Source organism: Lissotriton vulgaris, chromosome 1_1 (genome assembly GCF_964263255.1).
Source record: "Lissotriton vulgaris chromosome 1_1, aLisVul1.2, whole genome shotgun sequence".
NCBI classification, from domain to species: Eukaryota; Metazoa; Chordata; class Amphibia; order Caudata; family Salamandridae; genus Lissotriton; species Lissotriton vulgaris.
In genome coordinates this window covers 1255789211-1255807690 of record NC_141685.1, presented here as the reverse complement: position 1 = coordinate 1255807690, position 18480 = coordinate 1255789211, and the positions used below count along the sequence as shown (strand labels likewise).

Here is an 18480-nt window from a genome sequence, read left to right as displayed (position 1 = left end):
CACCGGAGGAAAAACCCCGGGAGTAGCTAGTGTAGTGCTCGGGGAGGAGTTGCCCTTAGATAAGGGGGGTGAGTGGGCGGGTGTCACCTTAGTGTCCCTGGGAGAACGGGAGATGGTTCCTAAGATCCAGGTGCCCCCAAATACTGCTAAGTATGGGCAATGGATCACCATCAATGGCCAGAGAGGGGAGGGTCTGAGGGATACAGGAGCCAGTATGACTATGGTGAGAAGTCAACTGGTGTCTCCAGAGCAGGTGGTTCCCAATGTACTCCACCCCGCCGCGATGGCTGACGGCAGAATGGGCCACTATCCCGTGGCTGAGGTTCCCTTTGAGTGGGAAGGGGTTGCAGGTTCACTTCGAGTTGCCGTAAGCCCTGCCGTGCCAGTTAATTGTCTGCTGGGGAATGACATGGAGCACAATGCTTGGAGAGAGGTGGAATACCGGACGCACTCTGCGATGCTGGGTACACCTGACTGGGCCTGTGTAAGCACAAGGTCTGCGACTGCCCGGAGAGCGAGTTCGCCTGGGTTGGAGCCTGGAACAATGGCCCAACCCGCTGCCAAAAAGGGACAGACCCGAAGACAGGAGAAGCCTGCTTCGGCTTCCACACCCCATGTGACAGATCGGCCACCTGCGGTGGTGGACCAGGAGTCCGTTGAGGGGGAAGTAGTTTCTCTGGAGGACCTGCCCATCCCTGCTGAGTGGCATGTGGACGGAGGGCCTACCAGAGAGGAGTTCTGTAAGGGCCAGAAGGAGTGCCCTACCCTTGAGGGACTGAGGCGACAGGCTGAAGCCCAGGCAGCAGGGGACGTTGCGGGACACTACCATATTTACTGGGAGGATGGACTCCTCTACAGTGAACCCAAGGTACCCTTACCTGGTTCATCAAGGGCCTTGGTAGTCCCGCAACGATACAGAGCCTTTCTGCTGGAATTGGCTCATGCAATACCCTTGGCAGGACACTTAGGTCAGGACAAGACCTTTGCTCGGCTTGTCCCCCACTTTTACTGGCCTCAGATGAAAGTGGCGTCCAACACCTACTGTCGGACATGTGTATCCTGCCAGGCCAGTGGGAAAACAGGGGTGAAGCTGAAAGCTCCCCTGGAACCACTTCCTGTCGTTAGCACCCCCTTTGAAAGGGTGGGCATCAACATTGTGGGGCCATTGGATCCACCAACAACAGCTGGTCACAGGTTTATCCTGGTTCTGGTGGATCATGCCACACGGTACCCAGAGGCAATTCCTCTGAGGACTGTCACTGCACCTGTGGTGGCTAAGGCCCTAATGGGGATCTTTACCCGAGTGGGTTTCCCCAAAGAAGTTGTGTCCGACAGGGGGACCAACTTTATGTCAGCGTACATGCGGGCAATGTGGAAGGAGTGTGGAGTGACCTACCGGTTCACCACTCCTTATCACCCCCAGTCAAATGGACTGGTAGAAAGGTTCAACAAGACCTTGAAGGGCATGATCAGAAGTCTGCCTGAAAGCCTGCGGAGGAAGTGGGACGTCCTCCTACCCTGTTTGCTATTTTCCTACAGGGAAGTGCCACAGAAGGGAGTGGGCTTCAGCCCCTTTGAGCTTCTGTATGGGCACCCTGTACGCGGTCCTCTCAGCCTGGTGAAGGATGGATGGGAAAAGTCTCCCAGGAAACCCCCCCAGGATGTGGTGAGCTACATGCTGGCCTTCAGGAGCCAAATGGCGAAGTTGTGGAAGCAAGCTTCTGACAACTTGGAGGCCAGCCAGGCTGTAATGAAGGAGTGGTATGACCACAACGCTCACCAGGTGGAATTGGAGCCTGGCCAGAAAGTGTGGGTGATGGAGCCTGGAGAGCTAAGTGCCCTCCAGGATCGCTGGACAGGCCCCTTTGAGGTGTTGGAGAAGAAGGGTAAGGCCACATACCTGGTGGACCTTAAGACCCCACGACAGCCCCTACGGGTGCTTCATGCCAACCGATTCAAACCCCACCATGAGAGGCCCGAAGTCATCTTAATGATGGTGACTGATGGGGGAAGAGGAAGCGGAAAGCGAACCTCTCCCAGATTTGTTCTAGTCTCAAGAAAAGGATGGGTCAGTGGAGGGAGTGATTCTCTCTCCAACCCTAACTCCTGAACAGCGAGAAGACTGTCGCCAGATACTGGAGCAGTATTCTACGTTGTTCTCCCTTGTCCCGGGAAGGACTCACCTGTGTACCCATGACGTGGACACAGGGGACAGCCCACCAGTGAAGTCAAAGACCTACCGGCTGTCCGACAAGGTGAAGGCTAGCATCCATGGTGAGGTTGCCAAGATGCTGGAGCTAGGAGTTATAGAACCTTCCAACAGCCCTTGGTCCAGTCCGGTGGTTCTAGTGCCAAAAACCGCTCCACCAGGCACCACTCCAGAATTGAGGTTCTGTGCGGATTACCGGGGACTGAACTCGGTTACAAAAACTGATGCTCATCCGATCCCTAGGGCGGATGAATTAATTGACCGGCTGGGAGCTGCCCAATATCTAAGTACCTTTGACCTCACTTCAGGGTACTGGCAGATCTCCCTGACAGATGGAGCAAAGGAAAGGTCATCCTTCTCCACGCCTGAGGGACACTTCCAATTTCGTGTGATGCCCTTTGGGCTCAAGAATGCCCCTTCCATTTTTCAGCGGCTGGTGAATCAGGTCCTCTCCGGAATGGAGGGTTTCTCCGCTGCTTATCTGGATGACATTGCTGTCTTCAGTAGCAGTTGGGAGGACCATTTGCAACATTTGCAAGCAGTTCTCCAGACCCTGAAACAAGCTGGATTGACAATCAAGGCCAGCAAATGTCAGATTGGGCAGGGGTCGGTTTTGTACCTTGGACACTTGGTGGGTAGGGGGACAGTGCAGCCCCTGCAGGCAAAGATTGAGGCAATCATGGCCTGGGAACCCCCCAAGACACAGACTGAGGTCGGAGCTTTCCTGGGCCTCACAGGCTACTACCGTCGCTTTGTGAAGGGGTATGGCACTATTGTAGCGCCTCTCACAGAGCTCACCTCAAAGAAACAACCTCGACGGGTAGTTTGGACGGAGGCTTGTCAGCAAGCCTTTGAAAAAGTGAAGAAGGCAGTGTGTGCAGCACCGGTCCTGAGGGCCCCAGACTTCTCCAATGAGTTCATTGTCCAGACAGATGCATCAGAACATGGCATTGGGGCAGTGTTATCACAACTGAATGAAGAGGGCCTGGATCAACCTGTAGTTTTCTTATCCTGGAGACTACTTCCCCGGGATCAGAAGTGGAGTGCAATTGAGAGGGAAGCTTTCGTGGTGGTGTGGACTCTGAAGAAGCTGCGGCCATACCTGTTTGGCTCGCACTTCCTGGTTAAGACTGACCACCGACCCCTTTGTTGGCTGATGCAGATGAAGGGGGAGAATCCCAAGTTGCTGAGGTGGTCCATCTCCCTACAGGGAATGGACTTCCGGGTGGAACATCGGCCTGGAGTGGACCACGCCAATGCAGACGGTCTCTCTAGGTATTTCCACCTTAGTGATGAGGACTCCCAAGGGGTTGGGTAGTTCTCCCCACTTTCAGCTGGGGGGGACGCGTGTTAGACCTGTCTGGCCCTTTGCGTAGTCCCTCCAATTTATTATTTATTTTGTCCCCTTTCTTTGCCCCTCATGCTTTTGAATTTTTTTTGTGTCCACTTTTGGTGTTGGCCTGGGGGATAGGTGCTCTTTTGCCCTCCTAGTTTTTCACCTCAGGCCTAGGTGCCTTTCCTGACAGGAATTCACTTAGAATCACAAAATGGTGGCTACCAACTGTTGCCTAGACTGCCCTCATAGATTAACATTGGGGCCTTCCAGAACCTTCTGGACTTTGTGTGGACAGGCTATATAAGGGCAGGGGTCAGGAAGCCATTTTGGGTAGTCTAGAGAGTGTGAGGAGTGAGGCAGTGGCGAGTGGAGGTGGACGCACAGAGAGAGGTTAGTTGACCGGAAGCTTGACAGCCTCTTCTGGAAGACGTTCCCCCTTAGCTTCTGACCAAACCCTCTGGTGGGACCTTGTCATCTGAGGGAGTCAGTTCAGTGATTTTAGCTGGCCCCTCCTTGAGATCCTAGGCTAAGCTGACACCTTGCTGCTGGCTGGGTAAAACCCCTTCCCTCTGAACTGCTTACCGGTCTCCCCAGGAGTGGAGTTGGGACGCCCTGCGCTAGAGGTGGAGTCCTTGAGGCGGAGATACAGGACTGCAGTGGGGCTGTTAGACTGGTGCTCGATTGAGGAGACGCTGCTCCCCGCGCATGCCCAGAAGCGCGGAGCGGTATCCAGCTTTGGGAGGCACCACACCTGTTGCTGAGAGGTAGCGGCCCGAGAGTCGCGCAGGCCCAGTGTGAGGCGGGGCAGTGCCTTGTAGGCGAAGCGCTGTCTCTGAGGCGAGCAGCCTTGGTCAGCGGGCGGCCCCGGAAGTGAGGAAGCGTCTATGTGACGCGCAGGCCCAGAGAAGGGCTGAAGAAACCCTCGGCGGGATCGGTAGTGAGGCGGAAGTGTCCCACATCGAGGAACCCGGCGGGAAGTGCACAACGTCTCTCCTCAGTCTAAGAAGCCTCACGCCTAGCGCTAACCGGAGGGAGAGCGGCTGGTCTGGTGGGTCAGCTTAAGAAGCAAGCAGCTACTTGCGGAGCTCCTGTTGATGACTACCTCCCTTTCCTCCAGCAATGTAAGACGGCGGTCAATGAAAGGCCCACTTTGAAAGTAAGGAGGGTGTGTGTTGGGAAAGCCGGAGAGCGGGGAGCCCTCTCCTGCTGCGCAGAACCGAATGCGTGGGTAATTAACTCAAGAAGCATTAAAGACTTACATCAAAGACTCGTGAGTCAGTTTTGTTGTAAGGGACCTCCGGTCCTGGTACTGGGTCAGGAGAAGATCTTGTGTTAGGGGTGGCGAAGGAGATTCCTGATAATAGTCCTACGGGGTGGAATTCCTAAGACATTAGCCTAGAGTATCTAACTTGTGTGACCATGCCAATGTTCCACTGTGGAAATTTTGTTTATTGATTCTTTTCACTCCCGTCTCTTGCCCATTGACTGTACTGCATCATTAGAAAGTGTGGGTGAAGGAGGGTTGTAATTGGGGGAACTAAAAAGGTTTACTCAAACTTCCATTTGCCCTGCTTCCCACCACGTTGAGTTGCGCTGATATAGAGCTGTAAGAGAGAAAGAGTTTAATGCTGAACCCTTTTGAAATTGACAAAGAAAATGTAATTGGACTGTGAAATGTGATTTTCAACTTTAAGAGTGACAAGTACAATAAGGAGAAATGATGGTGTGAAAAACAGAAAGGAAAATAACCAAACTATTTTTATAAAGCAATCCATATTTTTCCATAAATACCGGTGTAGTGTCGTTTTTGAGTGGAATTTCTTTGAGTTACCCCAGTATTGGAACTTTCATAGATTCCCATGCTTTGTATCATTCCCCGTGGTCGGAATGGGAGTCTCGGTAACAAAAATACCATAGCTGTAGGTACAAAAGACAATGGAAAAAGGCCTAGGCCTCATTCCCTTTTGTAGCATATCACCCTCTTTGTGTAAAAGAGACCAAACTTTGGCCTCAGCCAATCAGAAGTGCCTCACCACTTAGAACCTTCCTGAAGGAACCTCAGAGCCTCAGATTTTCTACCGCACGTTGTGCTAGGGAGTCTCCTTTGAGCTCTGCTCAACTTCTACTCTTCTAAAGGATTTCTTCAGGATTTTTGCTACAGGATTTTCTTTAGAATCTTTCAGATTCTCTTCAGGATTGTTCCTACCTTACAGGATGTCGGAAATTGAGAAGAAAAAAGCCCTTTTCAAGCCTTGTTCCTCCTGTGGCAAGAAAAGGCTTTTTGTGGAGGATAAGCATAAGGACTGCATTTATTGCCTCTATCCTGACCACCAGGCTGCTGACTGTTCAATCTGTTGCACTTTTTCTGCCAAGACCCTCCGGGACCGTGAGGGTAGGCTCCTGACATGGCTGCAAAAGCTAAAATCAAGGAAGGATACTGTCTCCAGTGACAGTGAGGATGCTCGATCGATGTCTTCTACTAGAAGGTCAGTGAAAAGGGGTAGGGGTTCCCCTTCTACTTCGGTGGGAAGATCTTCTAAGGCCTCAAGAAAGACCCCCAGTGAGTCTGAGAGCCCAGGTCCCAGCAAATCTCCTCACGGAAGTGTAAAGGAGAGGGATGGACCTTCTACGCCTTCTACAGGTGAGAAGACTGCCACAGCCTTCAAAACACCTTCATGCCAGTCTTCTGAGAGGACTTCTAGGTCCTCGACGACGAAGACGTCGACAGCGGGAGGCCCGTCGACGAGAACATCGAAGACTCCGTCGACTGGAGGTTCGTCGACGTCGCGACCGTCGACGGTGGAGTCCTCGCCGTCGACTGAGAAACTGAAGACGCCGACGACGAAGGTACCAGCTTCAAAGGTGTCGACGAAAGAGCCGTCGACGACGAAAGCCCCGTCGACGTCGAAGGCCCCGTCGACGTCGAAAGGCCCGTCGACGACGAAAGCCACGATGACGACGGTGTCGACGGCGAGAGTCCCGTCGACGACGATGACGGTGTCGACTACTGCGGTCTCGTCGACGAGGGCGTCGACGACTACTACAGTGACTATGACAACAGCTGGCGTGTCGACAGTTTCATCGTCGACGACGTCCACGACCCCTATCTCGACGGCGTATATACAACCGTCGACTACGGAACCCACGATATTGTCCACAGAAAAGTGAATTACCATTTCGGTGACGCGGATCACGCCAGAGATGACTTCTCCAAGGACGGTGTCCCCTCTGTTACCTACCATGCTCCTTCAAGAGGGAGAATCAGAGGCGGATGAACAAGATGCATATAGCTATGCCAATAGTCCTTCCCAACTATTTGTCAAATGCCAGGACACTGACTCAGAGGGCGAATACGGCCACGAGGAACATAGTCATAGTCAGCAGCAGCAGCTGCAACCTGAACAGGAAATGGTTTCAGTGCCAACATCTTTCCTGCAAGATCTACATAAGATGCTACAAGACTATGAGTCTAAAGCCAGTAGACCTCTGCCACATACATCAACGCCTGCTACACCTTCAAGGCTTCAGGCTTCATTGGTGCCACCTACTTTCTCGGCTCCAACTTCTCCACAGCCTCAAGCGTCCGTCCAACAGGATTCCTCTGGATTGCCAGGGACTCATGACGTTGATGAATCCTCGGATGAGGACCAGCAATCGGATCATGTCTCTAATCCCGACACGGAATATGATGAATACGTTATTGACAATCCCGCATCGCCAAATCCGGACCCGGCGGACTCCCCGCCAGCGGATATTGGGGGCTTCCATCAGCTGATGGAGAGAGCGGCGGAAAGATTTAAATTGGCAATGCTTAAAGTTACAACAGATTGTTTCTTATATGACTTTAAGGAACCCTTTCGAAAGACTGCCAGGTCTATTCCTATTGTGGATCACCTATGGAAAGAGGGCTTAAAGACAATGACACACCCGGCGACGGTTGTCCCGGTGCTACCGCGTTTGGAAAAAAAGTACAAAGCGACCGATGATGCCCCTGCGGCCTTGACAGGTCATCCACGACCAGACTCTGTGATCTCGCAGGCAGCGCAGAGGAAATCGCGCAACCCTTCGGCACCACTGACAACTCCTCCGGACAAGGAAGGGCGGAGGTTGGATAACGTGGGGAAAAGATTCTCATCAATGGCAAGTTTGCTGGTGCGAGCGGCTAATTCCTTAGCGATCCTGGGAAGGTACGACCGTCCACTCTGGTGCGATATCGCCCCGTACCTTGACCAGCTACCTCCTGAATCTATGTCGGAGGCAAAGAAGATTTTACAGGAGGGAGAGGCGACGTCGATGGAAATCATCGATTGTGCAATGGATATTGCAACTACTGCATTCCGTTCACTGGCGGGAGCAGCAGTACTCCGTCGCCAAGGGTGGCTTAAAGCGACTTGGTTCCGGCCCGAGGTCCAGAATAAAGTCTTGGATCTCCCCTTTGATGGAGAAGCGCTGTTCGGCAAACTCATTGATGACACCCTGCAAGATATTAAAAAGGACACAGAGACCGCTAGGTCTTTAGGAACACTTCAGTACAGAAAGTCTCCTTTCAAGGGATCCAGAGGCAGGGGTGGTACTTATAGAGGATCCTTCCAACAACAACGATATTCCAACACAGGATCCGGTTCCCAGCAACACCGTCCGTCTTACCAGCAGTGGCAAGGCCAGTCTTCCAACTACTCCAGGCCTTACGGTAAAGGAAAGCAAGGGGCACGAGGACGAGATTCGTCCAAGCGCCAATAGCGGCCTCCTGGCTCTTCCTACTGGACCCTCCTCCAGGAAGTCATCAGTTGGAGGCAGGGTCAACAAATACCTTCACAACTGGTCCCTGATAACATCGGACCGTTGGGTGCTCAACGTCATTCGGAAAGGGCATACCTTAGAGTTCACACAAGTTCCGCCACCCAAAGCCCCCGGCAGCCACTCCTTCAAAACACCAGCGTCTCCTTCGGCTCGAAGTTCAACAAATGCTCCGAAAAGGGGCGATAGAGCCAGTTCCATCGAACCAAAGAGGCCAAGGATTTTATTCCAGGTTCTTCCTGGTGAAGAAGACGCTCGACAAGTGGCGCCCCATTTTAGACCTCAGGGGGCTAAACACCTATCTCATTTCTCTGTCCTTCCGGATGGTGTCCCTCCAGGACATTTTGAAGCTGATCAGCCAGGGGGATTACATGGCCACGCTCTATCTCGAGGATGCCTATTTCCACGTTCCGATTCACCCAGCGCACAGAAGGTTTCTGCGATTCACAGTAGCCAAGAGCCATTACCAATTCAGGGTTTTACCCTTTGGACTCCGCTCAGCCCCAAGAATATTCACAAAGGTGCTGGCGCCAGTAGCAGCTTTCCTGCGAAGGCACAAGTTTCAGGTCTTCCCCTATCTGGACGACTGGTTACTAAAAGCTCCGTCCAGAGAAGCAGCGCTACAAGCGGTTCAAGCATGTACCAATTTATTTCAGAACCTGGGTCTCACTCTAAACGACGAGAAATCTTGCCAGATCCCGTCCAGAAGAGCTCGGTTTCTGGGAGCCATCTTGGACTCAAAGCTTTCACGAGCTTTTCCTACTCTGGAAAGGAGGCAGAAATTACAAACCATGGCCCAAGACTTACAAACAAGAAAGTCTCTTTCAGTACGCCGCTACAAGTCTCTGCTGGGAGTAATATCGTTGTGCATTCCACTAATCCCCCATTGCAGACTGAGGATGCGTCCCTTGCAGGAACAACTGGACAATCAATGGAAGCAAGTCCACGGTTCGTTCGACGACAGAGTGGCTATCACTCCGGAGATGAAGGACGCGGCCTTATGGTGGACAGACCAAAACAACTTGTCCCAAGGCCTATCCTTCGCAAACGACCCGTCTCCACTGGTGATAACGACGGACGCGTCATTGGATGGTTGGGGAGCAGTGCTGCAGGACCTACATGCCAGTGGTCATTGGTCACCCCAGGAAAAACGCCTCCACATCAACCTGTTAGAACTCAGGGCGATACGACTGGCCCTGCAAGCGTTTCTTCCTCGCCTGGAAGGTTCACAAGTGCTTATCAGGACGGACAACACCACGGCCATGCACTATGTGAACAAGGAAGGAGGGACCAGATCGCGCCCATTGTCACGAGTAGCCCAGCAGGTCTGGGAATGGGCGATCCAACACAAGATGTCTCTGATGGCAGAACACTTGCCTGGAGTCCTAAACGAAAACGCCGACAGACTGAGCAGGTCATCCTCGGTCAGCCACGAATGGGAGTTGAATCAGGAAGTCTTGGAATAAGTCTTCAGCCGGTGGGGAAGGCCGGACATCGACCTTTTTGCCACTCCGACCAACAAGAAATGCCGGTCTTACGCAAGCAGGCTTCCCCATCAAGATTCACTGGGAAATGCCCTTTCGATAGCCTGGTCGAAGACATTTGTCTACACTTTTCCTCCCATTCCTCTGCTACCACGACTGATCAGGAAACTCAAGGTGGAACCGTGCAGGAAGATCCTGATAGCCCCGGCTTGGCCGAGGCAGTTCTGGTTCACGGAGCTCCATCTGTTGTCGATAGCTCCCCCCTTGCCTCTACGGATTCTGCCGGATCTTCTCACGATGTCCGAAGGACAGATTTTGCATCCAGACCCTCAGTCGTTACACCTGACTGCATGGCTCCTGAACAGCGAGAATTTATGAACCTGCCATTGTCAAAGGAGGTTAGAGAAGTTCTGTCCCAAGCAAGGGCTCCTTCAACTAACAAAACTTACCGCCTTAAGTGGAAAAGATTCTGTTGTTGGTGTCGAAAGCAACACATTGATCCATTCAATTCCTAACCTCATCAGATCCTCCCTTAACTGCTGTCTTTGGCCAAGTCTGGTCTAGCCCATTCATCAATTAAGGTCCATTTGGCTGCTTTGTCACGATTCAGAAGGACAGACTCTGGGCCTTCATTATGGTCTTCCAGAATAATCAAGCAATTTCTTAAGGGCCTGTTCAGGGTCTATCCACCGGTGAGACCGCCTCCTCCAACATGGCATTTGAATCTGGTCCTTTCCCAACTCATGAAGGGCCCATTTGAACCAGTCCATCGTTCTGACATCAAATATCTTTCGTGGAAATTGGCTCTTCTCCTTGCTCTCACGTCTGCTCGGCGTGTAGGGGAATTACAGGCTTTGACCATTCAAGAACCTTTCCTTCAATTCAAGAGGAACACTGTCATCATGAGGACTAACCCTAGGTTCATGCCAAAGGTTCCCTCGGATTTCCACTTGAATGAACCGGTCATTCTGAAAACATTCTTCCCTCAGCCTTCCACGCCAGCGGAAAAAGCATTGCATTCGTTGGATGTGCAGCGATGCTTAAAATTTTATTTGCAACGTACTAAAGACTTTCGAAAATCTTCTCAACTGTTTGTGGCCTTCTGGGGACCGAGTAAAGGCCTTCCACTATCCAAACAGGGTATTTCAAGGTGGATCACAAGCGCTATATTACATTGTCACAAGGCTGCTGGTAAACCTCTGACTGGAAAGATACGAGCGCATTCCACAAGATATGTGGCTTCTTCAACAGCCCTCTTCGCGGGGGTGCAAATTAAGGATATCTGCAGAGCTGCTACCTGGAGCAGCGTCCACACCTTCACCAAGCATTACTGCTTGGAATCTCTGCAACAGGATGATGCAGCAGTAGGACAGGCTGTCCTGAGGAACCTCTTCCACTAATGGTGAGCTTTCCTTTCTTCCCACCTTCCATTTTTTCACATTTTGTATCTAATGTCATGTTGTCTACTGCTATTATTTACAATGCAAAATGTGATTATCTTGCCAACTGCTTACTACTCTGATACAAAGCATGGGAATCTATGAAAGTTCCAATACTGGGGTAAGAAAACAAGTTACTTACCTGTAACTTTAGTTCCCCAGTATTGGTAACTTTCATAGATTCCCATGCGCCCACCCACCTCCCCGGGGAAAGCTCAGCCTACAACAGATATGGTGTCTAAGTACACAACGGCTACGAAAATCTGAGGCTCTGAGGTTCCTTCAGGAAGGTTCTAAGTGGTGAGGCACTTCTGATTGGCTGAGGCCAAAGTTTGGTCTCTTTTACACAAAGAGGGTGATATGCTACAAAAGGGAATGAGGCCTAGGCCTTTTTCCATTGTCTTTTGTACCTACAGCTATGGTATTTTTGTTACCGAGACTCCCATTCCGACGACGGGGAATGATACAAAGCATGGGAATCTATGAAAGTTACCAATACTGGGGAACTAAAGTTACAGGTAAGTAACTTGTTTTCTTACTCCTGGGTGGTATGCAACCGTTACACATGTGCCTCAATTAGAGTTTGTCTTACCCTAGGCCAGGCTACCCTAGGTGACCTGACAACTTTAGGTTCCAACAGAGAGGATATGGCTGGATAAGGTTTCCACTATGAGGATGTCCATTACTGGTGCAGTGACTAAGTGGTGAGCCCTGATGAATCTGCCAATAAGTGTGTAGGGCAGTGAAACATGTTGGCTATGGGTATTGGTATGCGATGTTAAGCTACCAGCCTTTTTAATTCACCGGTACACACCATAACTAATAATACATTTGTAACTTTGGTGTGACTGTTGATTTTAATCACTTTTTTGTGTCATATCAAGGAGTAATTCCTTGGATGGTTTTGTCTTACACCTGTCTTTCTGCACACAACATGTATGGTTTTGTTTTTGGACACTTTATTTTGAGGAGGTAAGGCGACCAATGATGAGAAAGGGGCAAGAAATTGGTAAACATCTGCCAAGGGCCCCGAGGGTGTTCTCCCGTGAGGTGCCTTCCTCCTCACCACACATTTTTATGTCTGTTTCGTTTTAAGTGTGGGATTACGTACTGTCTCAGTTGACCAGTCACTGGTGGTCGTGTCGAGTTGAAAAGCAATTCTGGATTCTCCCCCCTTGTTTTTATGTTAAAAGAAACAATGATTTGTTTTGGACGGATTGGCATTTAAAGACAAACGCCTAACTCAATGTTCAAGTAGGCGGGTGCTTAGGAATCTAACTGTATAATTTCCAGCACAGTGGTATGCCTCATTAGATGAACACTAATCCGAGTCCAGGGTACTGGGATTTTTTGTATGGATCCCTAGTTTCATGGCACCAGTGTTGGTTTTTATCATGGCTCTGCGTTTCTGGCGCGGAAAAGCTGTGTATAAGAACTGACGTCAGCGCGCAAGGGCGGCGTCTACGTACTCCGACGCCAATGACGGACGCGGAGCCGCAGACGACGCCTACCGACGAGCAGGGGTACTGCTACGTAAAAATTTCCGGATCCAGACTGACGCCTGGGGATATTCTAAGGTAAGGAATCTAATACTAACTACTGTTTCTTATAGATATATCGTTACCGAAGGTAAGTAACTTGTGCGTCTGTTAGCATCCTTCATACTGTTGGTCAAACATGCGCACTCGCACAAGGTCACTCCAGTGGTTCCAGAACAGAGATCTCAGAGAGGTGGTCAGAATCTCCAGAGACACTGCGGCAGATCTGTTATGGTGGAGTGTTTCGGGCAACCTCTGTCAAGGGAAGCAGTTTCAACCTCCTTCTCCGGTGGCCACAGTGATAGTGGATGCCTCCACTCTGGGGTGGGGTGCTCATCTTGAGGATCTGGAGAACAAGGGTCTTTGTTCTCCAGAGGAAAGAGTGCTTCATATCAATCTGCTAGAATTGCAGGCAATACGTTTGGCTCTCAAGGCCTTTCTTTCCTCCGTTCCCAGTCAGTTGGTTCTTGTCCTGACAGACCACACTACTGTGATGTGATACATCAACAAGCAGGGAGGAGTAGGGTTGTATCATCTCTGCAGAGAGGCTCTGCAGCTCTGGTCCTGGGCTCAAGACTATTGGATTTGCGTAGGTGCAAATAAACTGGCCGGAGTGCTGAATGTGCTTGCGGACAGTCTCAGTCGGCAATACGCAGCTTATCACAAATTGCGTCTCCATCCGGAGGTGGCCCACCACATTTTCAGAATTTCCGGGTTTCCTTAGTTGGACCTGTTTGCCACTCAAGAGAACGTGCTCTTCCCATTGGTAAGCAGTCTCCAGTATCCGATGCGGGGAGTGTCGGGGGACATGTTTCATCTACATTGGAGTCTTCGACGACTTTACGCTTTTCCTCCCATAACCTTGATTCCTCGGGTTCTGAGGAAGGGTTGTCAAAACCGGGCATTGATTGCCCTGGATTGGACAAGAAGGGTGTGGGACACAGACCACCTTAACCTCTCTTCGCACCCTATGCTAAATCTCTCTCTCAGGGCAGACCTCTTCTTGCAGTGGCAGGGGCAGGTTCTACACCCCCGCTTTATAAGCCTTCCTTTGTTTGCCAGACGAACCATTGTTATTTAAGTCTCCCATAGTTATGAGATTCATGAAGGGCCTCACTAATAGATTTCCTCCCACTCCCTGTATTATGCCTCAATTGGACATAAATGTAGTTCTTACTTTCCTGATGGGTTCTCCTGGTGAGCCTCTTCATAGTTGTCCGTGGAGGCTTCTTACATTCAAAACAGTCTTTTTGATTGCTATTACCTCTGCCAGGAGAGTAAGTGAAATTCAGGTCCTTTGTTCTAAGCCTCCTTTTACAACCATCCATGCAAATAAGATGGTTCTTAGGACCAGGTCTGCTTTCTTGCCTAAGGTGGTTACACCTTTTCATCTAGGGCAGTCTATCACCTTACCTTCCTTCTAACCTCCCCAGCACCCTTCCAAGGAGAAGAGATTTCACCTCCTGGACCCTAGAAGGGCAGTCAGCTTCTACCGGGACAGAACCAAGGACTTAATGCTGGACGATAAGCTCTTCTTTGGTTACGTATGAAAAATTAAGGGCAAAACTGTCCACAAGCGAACGATTTCCAGGTGGATCATCTTGTGCATCAAGATCTGCTATGTCTTGGCCACGAAGGCTTCCCTGTGGTAGACATCCGTGAGGCAGCAACTTGGGCCTCCCTCTACAAGTTCGCAAAGCATTATTGCTTGGATTCAGAGGTGAGGAGGGACTGGCATTTTGCAGGTTCTCTGTTGCAGGATTTTTTGCTCTAAGTAAGTGGACACCCTCCTCCAGGAAAGGGACCACTTGGTGATACAATTCAAAAGGTGAGGAATCCACATGCATATGTATCCATCAGAACAACAAGTTACTTCTCTTTGGCAACGCTTTTTCTGGTGGATACAGTATCTGCTTGTGGATTCCTCACTGACCCACCCTCCTCCCCGGTGTCTACTTACGTATACCGTAAAGATTTTTGATCATTACATTTTCTTATTTCATTGTCATTTGCTTTTTTTGTGATGCTTGTTGCTAGGAAATGTCTTGGTTTTAGATTTTCTTGTTTTCTTTTTTCTTTCAATCATATACTGTGTATATATTGTATACTGTGCATACTTTCGAAACGTTGTTGGTTCACCTGTTCGCCCAGAAGCCATGGAAAAAAATGGATGGAACTGACGTCTGCACGCCGACGAGGCCTTCTTATGGCTCTGGTGATGTCCTTGGGAGTCTTGACCTTATCTGTGCTTATTGTGAAGTCCTGGTCGAGGTGGGAGAGCTATGAAAAAAAGTTTCTGCGAAATGCTGGTGCAGGGATAAATTCAAAAGGTGAGTAATCCACAGGCAGATGGTGTATAAACCAGAAAAAGCATTACCGAAGGTAAGTAGCTTGTTCTTTACTGCTTGTAATCCTCCTAACGAGGCAATTTTTTAATGGATATACTACTTGTGTGTACTGTGATTCCAAAGGGAACTACAGTCCCCTTTGCTTCAAAAAAGTAGTATGGTGAGCAAGTTGCACTCATTTTTAGTAAGTGGCCAGGATTCTATTTCTGTGAAAATTGTCTACCTTAAGTCTTGCGAATCGGAGAAATTGCTGTTGGAATGTGTTCAGTGTCGACTAAGTTCAAAACTAGGAAGTCAATAGGTTATGCTGTCTTCCTTTATAGAATAGTCTAGATGATGTTCCTGCAGGACAGTGGACAAGATGCTTCTTTTCGAAATATTGATGAATCTACAAACACTTTAGATTTGCATAAGGAGTATCTTGTAGAAGACAATTTTAATTTGTCCCGTCCTTGTTTCTTGTCACTAGCAAAATAATGTGTTTTCAACAGCCATGATCTCTCAAGCCCACTCTGGTGCACTTATACTGCTTTACAATTGGAGTTGTTTTGATGTTGTGTCTCTATGTAGTCAGCAATCAGATAAAACAGCCCCCTAGCACGAACTCCTAACAGTGTCATTCAGTGGCATGTGAATAGTGTCTTGCTTCCGATAAAGTTGTGTTCCAAGTGAGTGAAGAAGTAACTATACCTCTTTTCTTGCATTGGTTTATAAATCTGCAAACATTTAAACCAGTCTGTTTGGAAGGCATATTTCTGTGAATGTTCTTAAGTGTTCTTAAAGAAAACTTCAAGATTTTCAGTGATCGCCATGGAAATGAGACCTAATTACTCTCCGCCTCTGTCCTTTTTACTGCCATGCTATTCAACTTAAAGTCAAATATTCACTGATGGTCTTCCTTCGCTTCTTTCTTCAGGTTGGTTCTACTATAATGCCCTTGTCACCAGATGGTTTGTTCCCTGCTGTGGGAATGCACTCACTAGGTGAGGAGGTCAGAATTCACTTGAATGCCGAGCTAGGCAATGAAGAGGACGACAGCATCATGATGGTAGACAGCTATGAGGACGAATGGGGGCGCCTGCATGACGTGAAGGTTAGCGGCACGGTAGGTTCTACTAATCGGTCTTGCTGGAGTATAGATTGAAGCGCTTCTTTTTTTAAACTTGTTTCTAATATTAATTTGAGCATGAGCATCTATCATTGATTAATATGAATCTAAGATGTATTTTTGGGTGAATGTCGATACGACAAATGTCAGTTTTTAAGTCCATTATCATATCAAATAATGATCCTAGAATCTAGGTGGACAGTTTTCTCTCCAACTTATGCCGTGATGGAGATACTTGATCCATATCCCCTACTGTCCACAATCGTTCAGTATTCCTTTTCTTCGTCAAGATGAGGGAAATACCTTTGGTGTCCCATTGTTTTACAGTTAGTAGGAAGACTGGCTCTTTCATACACCAAAAAAAGCACTTTGAAAGATTGACCATGTCAAGTTTGTTTAAGTAACATGGCTTGCTTTTTTTAAGAAATGGTTTAATCTGCCATTCACTACCCGATGACTTCTACAATTAATAATCAGTCTTGGTTTGGACCTACAACAGGATAGTGTACGACCTAAACAGTCTTTGTGCAAGGTCCTTTTCCCTGCAACAATAGAAGTGTTCCAAAGAGTTTGAGAGCATTAGAATGAGTGTCGTAACCAGTGGAGCTGGTGCCTTTTCAAGCCGACTGTAGTCTGTGCTTTAGTTTACTAATTAACTACGAGAAGCAGTGTGATCTACCAAATCCATGTCCTTTCCTAAGAAGGCGATCTGAATCTGTGACCATGGTCATTTCCTCAGATGGTCAATCTAGTACTAAAAAACCTTGATGTATGCTAGTGATGCCAAGGAGGCATGCACCTTCTTCTTAATGAAGGTAAACAGAACATGTACTTTTGTTTGAGGCATGTCTGCCTATACCTAAAAAATGCAAACCTTGAACTTGTCTTCATTCGTAATGAGCTTTGCCCATTTATGGGAACATATGGCAAGTTTGCAATAAGAAAAACCTCTTCCATTCATTTTGTTTATACGCTGTTTGAATCAGCACAGAACTTGATAAATGCTTGAATTTTCCATCTCAAGGCCGTCCTTTCAAATAGTCCAACAAACCAGTAAGAAACTGAAGAAAATGAAGTAAATGCGGCTAAGTGGGCAGCACTGTTGTACTGAAAATAGTACATTTTTGCTTTGAAGACCAAGCTGCCTCTCTTTCTGTTGGAAACAATCTCTCTATATAGTGCACCAAAATGAGCTACACTGCACCGATAGTCCAGGCGACCCTTACTGGTTTCCAGGGGTTAAAATAATAATCCCAAAAGCTCATTTGTGGTAGTGTGTGCAAGTAGTTTAGGCTTATCAGAGGATAGGGTTAAACATTTATTGCACACACCAAGTCAGTATGTGAGACACACACTCAATGGAACCCGACTCAAATTTATAAAAATAACAGTTTATATGAATTTAGACACCAGAATAATAATAATCGTGTAAGTGCTTTTGAAGATATGGACTTTTCCAGAAATAGAAAATGCACTGTATTTGTATCTTCAAAGTGTTGGTTATCCTATGGAGAAAAACAAATACAGCATATGATCACTTGTCAACGACTTACAGGACTGTTCTTCTGGACTTAAGGAAAGTATGGGGCAAGGTCCAAGGCAGCACCAACAGGTCACCTCGGTGGGCTCTGGGGCTTCCAGGAGCAGTGGTCTTTTTCCACGTAGGGTGCTTGTTTTAGTCAGTGGGTAACAGTACCTGTTAAGAGGCTGTAAGCAGGCACTGGGGAGGGGGCTCGTATGCTAGAACCCACATAGGGGGCTCAGGAGTTTAGCACATGGGGACCTAGTTGATCCACTCTAACTTGGGGTGGGGGGCTCGATGCAGTAGTGCTTTGTCCAATGGGGTCATGCTGTCGAAGACGCTCGCAGTTCTCTGTCCCTGCAGAAAGAGGCTGCAGGCTGCTACTGGGGGACCAGTCTTGCCAAATCCAAGAGAAGGCTCAGCTCTTGAGGGTCTCAGGATCATGGTGCCACAGTTGCCTCCCTCTGACTCGGGCTCTGGAGTGCGGGTGTAGGGGTGCTTAGAGCCGTCTGGTCTTGGTGACCTGGTGAAGGGAGGAAACTGGGCAAAAGGGCCACTCAGTGCTGGACTGGTGGATCTGGATGTCTCTTGACGGTACGTCTTGCTTTGCACTATTGGAGTCTGGACTGGACCACCAACACGCCTTGGTTGCTGCAACTGCTCCGCTACCTAGGGTATTGATGCTGGGCTGCTCCTGGG

At 49.0% G+C, this 18480-nt stretch overlaps 1 protein-coding gene across 2 annotated transcripts in view; it reads left to right on the top strand.

Annotated features, from left to right (window-relative positions):
- Window positions 1–18480, top strand: part of SPRYD3 (SPRY domain containing 3) — a 431115-nt gene that overhangs the window by 168529 nt on the left and 244106 nt on the right. For both annotated transcript variants that reach the window (XM_086964574.1, XM_086964581.1), the window contains exon 6: window positions 16068–16256. In XM_086964574.1, the coding sequence (XP_086820700.1) occupies window positions 16068–16256 (189 nt within the window). The remainder of the gene's footprint in view (window positions 1–16067; window positions 16257–18480) is intronic.